This window comes from Limulus polyphemus, unplaced genomic scaffold, assembly GCF_000517525.1.
Source record: "Limulus polyphemus unplaced genomic scaffold, Limulus_polyphemus-2.1.2 Scaffold3635, whole genome shotgun sequence".
In the NCBI taxonomy this organism is placed as follows: domain Eukaryota; kingdom Metazoa; phylum Arthropoda; class Merostomata; order Xiphosura; family Limulidae; genus Limulus; species Limulus polyphemus.
In genome coordinates, this window is record NW_013669245.1 from 50,006 (window position 1) to 57,518 (window position 7,513).

General features: G+C 32.9%; 1 protein-coding gene across 3 annotated transcripts in view; it reads right to left on the reverse strand.

Moving 5' to 3' along the window:
• Positions 1-7,513, reverse strand: part of LOC106469733 (snRNA-activating protein complex subunit 3-like) — a 110,672-nt gene that overhangs the window by 48,393 nt on the left and 54,766 nt on the right. For all 3 annotated transcript variants that reach the window (XM_022398292.1, XM_013930246.2, XM_013930245.2), the window contains exon 3: positions 3,277-3,373. In XM_022398292.1, the coding sequence (XP_022254000.1) occupies positions 3,277-3,373 (97 nt within the window). The remainder of the gene's footprint in view (positions 1-3,276; positions 3,374-7,513) is intronic.

Consider the following 7,513-nt stretch of genomic DNA (forward strand, 5'->3'; position numbering starts at 1 on the left):
GTCCATATTTTGATGTCATGATATGTAAATTAAAAATTGTTATTTTACGGTGATAATCTTGTTTTCTTGTGCCCAATAATGCATAATTTCATTTGATAAACACGTCTAGATTTAATGGTAATTTATAATCAGTCACAAGAACGTCGAACCTGAATCACTTGAAAAAAACACGGGGTGCTTAACTTTTTTCCAGGTGTATATTTATGTACATTCTTGAACTGAATGCACTTACTTCTTGGAAAACAGGAGGGAATATAGGCCCATCAATCTTGTACATTTTTAAAGATGATTTACTTGGAATGTGGAACACTAATTTAAAGTCTCTTATTAGTTTCCATGAGTTCTTGAATACTGTTCATTCATTCATAAAATTTACTTTGCCTATACCATACCAGGTAGAAATTTACCATTTTTAGATATTACAATTCATGTCAAAGATGGGGAATCATTTCTGGTATTTTTAACAAGTCATCCACTAAAGCCCTTTGTTTGAATTTCCACTCACATCATCCCCCTGCTGTAAAAAGAGGTGTCGTTATTGGCTACTTCCTTAGGATTGATAAATTTTGTAATAAAAAAAAAGAAATGAGGAGGCTAGAGAAAATTTGATGACTCTTCTAAGAAAAAATGTTTATCCACAGAAATTTATACAAAACATAATAATAAATTTTGATAGGCAAAAAGGAAACAAAACATGTTCCCTTGAACTGTAGAAATTAAGAAAGCACATTTAAAGCTCAGGTTACTTGGGTGATTCCATAGATAAATGATAATATCATAATACCGAAGAGATTAACTAGAAGATCAAACTTACCTGTTAAAATAGTACAAAAGTCAGGCATCTCCCTTAAATAATTAATAACATGTTCAGCATACAAGAAAAAAACACAATGTGTGAAACGTAACTGTAAAATCACTAAATATGGACTACATGATCAATGCCATAGTGTAAGAGGATGCCAAGTAGGTTGGTCATTTGGATTTTGACTTTATATCAAGTTACAAATAGATTTATTTAAATCCAGTTTTGCAGTCACAAGTGAAGTACACAAGTCACCAACTCAAAGAAGTTTACAATTAGAATAAAGAATTGCCTCAAAGAAATATAATACTTTAATGCAAATTATTAAGATACTGAAAGTATCTTGAAATGCTTCAGTACCAAATTTAGCAAACTCCTTGATCTGAGCAGTTAACTATTCCTTAATTAAACTTTCAACAATATTCATTAAATTCCTTACTAGAACCAATAAGTTAACAATTATAACATTATGTAAAATACATACTCAGACATACTTTTCTTTATGAGCTCTCCTTAATACTAAACATCTTACTTCAACTTCCTAACTATGTTATTCAACTGAGAGAGATAGCAATAATTAGTTACATTGAGCTTGAATGGGAAAAATTGGTAATATCTTGCAGTACAGACATTTTCAGATGTTCTGGGTTTGAGCACAGTTAGGTCAGGCAGCATATGGATCAGTAGTGACTTCTTTGGCAGCAGGTTCAGAGGCTTCTTGTCATCGGTCAGGAGACTGACTTTTTGGCCCAAAACATGACTTTTTAAACATAATTTCATGTATTGTTACAATGATTCAAATAGCTTTTCACAAGTAGTTCTTTTGTCCCATTAGTCAACTCCAATGTGGTTATCAATCGAAAGCCAAAACTATCTGTCAAGAGCTGTAATTTGGCCACCTATTTCCATGTATTTTTCCTCAGCTTCCTTCTGGCCAAAGTTCCACCAGTGGTTCCTGATTTCCTTTCTATTCATTTTTATGGAACTTATTTCCTACTGTTAATGAAGCTAACATAAATTTTCTTGCAGCTTTCACTCTGCTACTGGTGCATCTGTTCATGTAGATAAGACAAAACACTGGTTTATATTACAGCCTGTAATGCATTTTGGTTTATACTGGACATATACATTTCCTTTCTTGGTGAAGTGTCATTGTGTAACTTCTCTTATACATTCAATAATGTGCAAATCTTTTCTTCATAACGACATGTATATATGTCATACATGTAATTTCTTCAAATTATATTTTTCACTACTTGAAGCATATGAAAGTCTCATATACCACCTCAAATGCTTCAATAGTAAGAACATTGTTCATGAAGTAACTTGTGGCAGATGCTCTAGTACGTATATATATGAGAAACTTGTCGACCCGTACATGATCAAAAATCTGAACATGACATCCAAAACCTCAATACTAACAATGCTATTGCAAACATTATGGAAAAGAATATATGATACCACAAGCAGGTGACATCTTATCAGGTGTAAAATCTTATCTATAACAGTAATAACATGACAACTCATATTTACACTGTACAAACAATCTTCTAAGAAAAGCAAAATTTAAAGTGGTGAAAAAATATGTTATACAAATAAAACTTATATAATTTTGTAATACACTTAAACCAATCAGTAAGAGAGAAGATAACCAATCTCACTTTTACCCAATAAACTACATCTACTGTAGGTATATACAAATCATTACAACCACAAATGATTATGTTAACTGAACTTCTAACAGTGTTATGCCCAATAAACTACATGTACTGTGGCTACATACAAATCATCGTAATTACAAATGAGTATGTTAACTGAACTTGTAACAGTGTTATACCCAATAAACTACATGTACTGTAGCTATATACAAATCATTACAACTACAAATGATTATGTTAACTGAACTTCTAACAGTGTTATGCCTAATAAACTACATGTACTGCGGCTACATACAAATCATCGTAATTACAAATGATTATGTTAACTGAACTTGTAACAGTGTTATACCCAATAAACTATGTCTATTGTAGGTATATACAAATCATTGTAACTACAAATGATTATGTTAACTGAACTTGTAACAGTGTTATACTCAATAAACTATGTCTATTGTAGGTATATACAAATCATTGTAACTACAAATGATTATGTTAACTGAACTTGTAACAGTGTTATACTCAATAAACTACATGTACTGTAGCTATATACAAGTCATTGTAACTACAAATTATTATGTTAACTGAACTTCTAACAGTGTTATGCCCAATAAACTACATGTACTGTAGCTACATACAAATCATTGTAATTACAAATGATTATGTTAACTGAACTTGTAACAGTGTTATACCCAATAAACTATGTCTATTGTAGGTATATACAAATCATTGTAACTACAAATGAGTATGTTAACTGAACTTGCAACACAGTGTTATCAGCTCTCTAAATATGCTACTTTAATCTTTATTTACACTTACTACTCTCTCAGGATAATCTTGCACTTTCAACCTGTCATATACATATTTTTTATAGTTCACATCACTTCTCCGTTTCTCCAGTTCACCTTTTTGAATCCTACAAGTAGAAAAAAAAAGAGAGAGAGAACATTTTAAATAATCTAGAATTGACAAAAAATGTTTGCCTATACTATTACCCTGAGAAATTTTCACATGATGTATGATATAGTTCATTCCTTCTATCATTAAAATGTATAGGCCAGTCACCACCTGTTTTAACCTATTACCTTTATCTAACATCCACATGGTACTTATCCAGCCTTATAAAGTGACAATTTTTTCTACAATTTACCAATATGTAGGAGGATAGCAGGCAGTGTGAATTACATGAGTAATTAGCTCTTTGAATTTCAGTTTAGTTCTAATGTGCTAATTTTTCAAATACAAAACTTTGCTTCTGACATTACTCTGTGCTACAATCCCCAAACTGAAATAAAGATATGGTGGCAAAAATTATAGTAAAACAACCAATCACTCTCGTGGAAGAAACATCAGTAGCATACATTTACATTACAAATACAAAATTGCATGGAGATACTCAGAAGAACCATGTGGCTAGAGGAAAGTTCCTTGGGTTAGATTGCTGAGGTATAATAAAAGTGCAAGAGAAACGATATCTGATATAACAACCCAAACATCACTATTTGCTAGCTCCACAACAATAACCCAGCAGTTGAATAACAACACCTATACATAGAACTATGGAACACAGAAATGTGAAATGTAAACAGTGATATCCTCAGCCTACAATGGAAAATGGCCAAGATACATACTAGACCATAATTAAAAGCTGCTTCAAAAAGTAATGAAATGAGAAAAGAAACTGTATTCTGAAAATTATCCTCAAGATTATATTTGTAATGAAGACATATTTAACCACCTAGTTCTAAAAAAACTGGAACAGTGGTATCAGGTGCTAAGATTTTTTTTTTCCAGGAATATACTGTCACCCCAAATATAGATCCAAGATCTCAGAATGAAAGCTAAGTCTGATCCAATTAAAGAACTCAAAGACCACCCAAATGTATGAGGGGGACACTGTAGAGAAAACTTGGACATAATGAAGGTAAGCAAAGCTACAACCAAAGACATTACTAGGTGATTTAACTAATGTGATGACTTCCACAAACTTATAACTATGATAGCCTTTAAACATTAATTTTTAGTTTATGGCTATAAAAACCATAAGATCAGGAATGAGGAGTGTAGCACTTGAAAAACTGCTATATTTTACTTTTGAATAACTTAGGAAAAGATACAACATTAACCAGATATATTCAAGTAAATTAATTTAAATTTTCATGTAGGTTTTCATGCATTTAGCTAACATTCTTGTCAACAGGGTGTGAATAGTCCTAAACATACATTAATCCAAAGAATTATTATGTCAATGTATGTCAATTACAAATACTTGATTCAGCTTTTTAATGTTAATTTTAAAAATTTGGGCATAGGAATACCCCAAGAGGAGAAATGTGATAACTAATGAAAATCAACATAGTTCATTATTGAAGTGACTATAAATATATAAAAAATTAGAATAAATACATAACTCCTAGGTTACCAATTCATGATAAAATACAAAAAAAACACAGACACAAAAGATTATTCAAATTAATAAACCATCAATAATAGATAAACAATCCAAACAATAGTACAGAAGCAAGAATAATACTAAAAGTGATAGCAGTCTACATAAAACACTTTTGTCCAGGTATAAGTATGAAAGTGCTGTGCATCTCACATCAAATCTCATACAACAACAAAACATAAACATGATTTCTTTTCATCATGCTTTGCCAACTTATAAAAAGCATTCACACCATAACAACTGTTATTGTACCAAACAGCTTATACAGGGTGTCTACATTGAAATGAAAAAAACTTTGAAGCCTTATAACTTTTACTGAATAAATCGGAGAATGTTGAAACTTGTACAATTACCACACCATATATCCAAGTTTCTGTGCTTAAAGTTCCTTTTGTGTTTCAGATTGAATTATGATGACTCCACAAGAAAAGGCGAAATGTGTGTTGTGGATGGCTGACTTGAAGTTACCTACCCTGGTGCAACAACAATTCTGAACAACATTTGGCAAAGAACCACCAACCTGAAGAGACCCGTATGCATGGATAAAGATATTTCAGGAAACTGGCAGTGTTCTAAAACAGCATGGTGGAGGAAAGCCCAGAACATCGGAGGAGGATGTTGAACACATACATGCTACCTTCCACAGAAGTCAAAGGAAGTCCTTCCACTGTGCCAGAATGAGCTGCAATTTCCACATTCAACTGTTGTGTGTACATGGCTGCAGCTCTATCCATATAAGCTTCAACTGGTTCAGCAGTGAAGAGTGAATGATCATATCAAAAAGAGAAATTATGCTATGCACATGCTCTTCAGTCTGTACAACAACCATGAGTACCTGAACTTGGTCGTGTACTCTGACTAAGCAACATTTCAGATATGTGGGCATGTTAATAAACACAATTGCCGCATCTGGGAGAGTACAATCCATATGTCACCCATGAGGTTGAAAGAGACAGTCCAAAAGTTAACTTTTGGTGTAGTCTTATGTGTAACAGGATTGTTGGTCCATTTTTCTTTGCAGAAAAATGTATGACAGGCCATGTGTAGTTATACATACTTCAGCTGTTCTTGGCACTGCAGGTAGAGAACTGCCTATCAAACTTCATATTCCAGCAGGATGGGGCTCCACTTCACTGGTCCCGTGATGTCCACTCCTACCTTGATGCCTGGGTACCAGACTGCTGACTGGTAGAGATGGAACCATTTCCTGGCCACCGAGATCGCCTGATCTTATCCCACTTGATTTTTTTCTGTGGAGTTATGTGAAGTGCAATGTGTACTCCAAAAGATGCTGGACATTGTTCAGCTGAAAGAGCACATTAGAGCGGTGGTGGCCTCTGTAACCCCAGAGAAGTTAGAAAATGTGTGGAGGGAAATTGAGTACCATTGTGACTTAGTCCATGCTAAGAATGATGCACGTTGAATGTCTACTCTAACGTACCCTAATGTACCTAAATGATATGTACCATATACCAAATGAAACTTAAGTATACTGACTATGAGCTGTGTGAATATTCCTCTGTTTGCATTATTCAATAAAAATATACAAGGCTTCAAAGTTGTTTCATTTCAATGTGGACACCCTGTATAAACAGTGTTCTGACCACTACTGTGTTTGTTGTATCCCAGCCAGCCTGAAGAGCTCTGAATTCAGTAAAACACATCATCGGCAATGGATGTGGCAAATATAGTGTGGTTGGAATACTATTATTATACATTCTTCTAATTCCAGGAAATCCCTAAAGGACTAGATAAAGAATGTAATGTTTAAAAATATAATAGGCCTAGTACTAATGTCTTATGACATGTATAATTATAATCATGCTTTGCCAGCATGTAAAAGGCATTCACAAACAATTTAAGCTTAAATAGTCTAATAGATAAATGTACCACTAAATTTTCTATTAACCAATTCTTATACTTTTAATTACCAACATCAGTAACACAGCTGTGATATAAAACATTTCTAATTACATGCAAGAGGTAATGATAACATTGTTTACATCAGAATTATGATTCTGTTTTAAATTATCACTAATTATTACATCTAAGCAATGACATGCTTTCCCAGATACACAAAGTGGATATAGGTTTAAATTGACGTTAGTGATAAAGTAGTTGTACAGTTATCTCAACTGAAACAAGACGAAAAAAAATTAACAATTTGGTGGGTTGGCCACTTTCTGGCTTGGTATCTTAGCAATGGCTTCTTGCTTTGATTTTGGGCTTGTTGGGTAGAGAAACAAAAACAAGTGAGTGGCAATATTCTTTTAAAGTAAAACTCTCAGTTATTGATGATTTTTAGTGTTCATATTTGTATTATGCCTATTCAGTACCTTGGCCATCCGTACATATAGTCTACCAACTCTATGATACAAGTGCAAGAAAATTGTTATGATACGACTTTGTACAAAATTTACAATACAGTGATTGCAATGGAATTGTCTAAAGTAATAAAAGTGTGAGAAGAAGCTTATGATATGTCTCTGTACAAAGTCTAGGCTGACTGAAGGTATTGGATGTTAGTTATCCTTCCAGGGTAGTCATAATTTAAAGATATAGGTGTACAGTGTTTAAGTATATATATATATATATATATATATATAT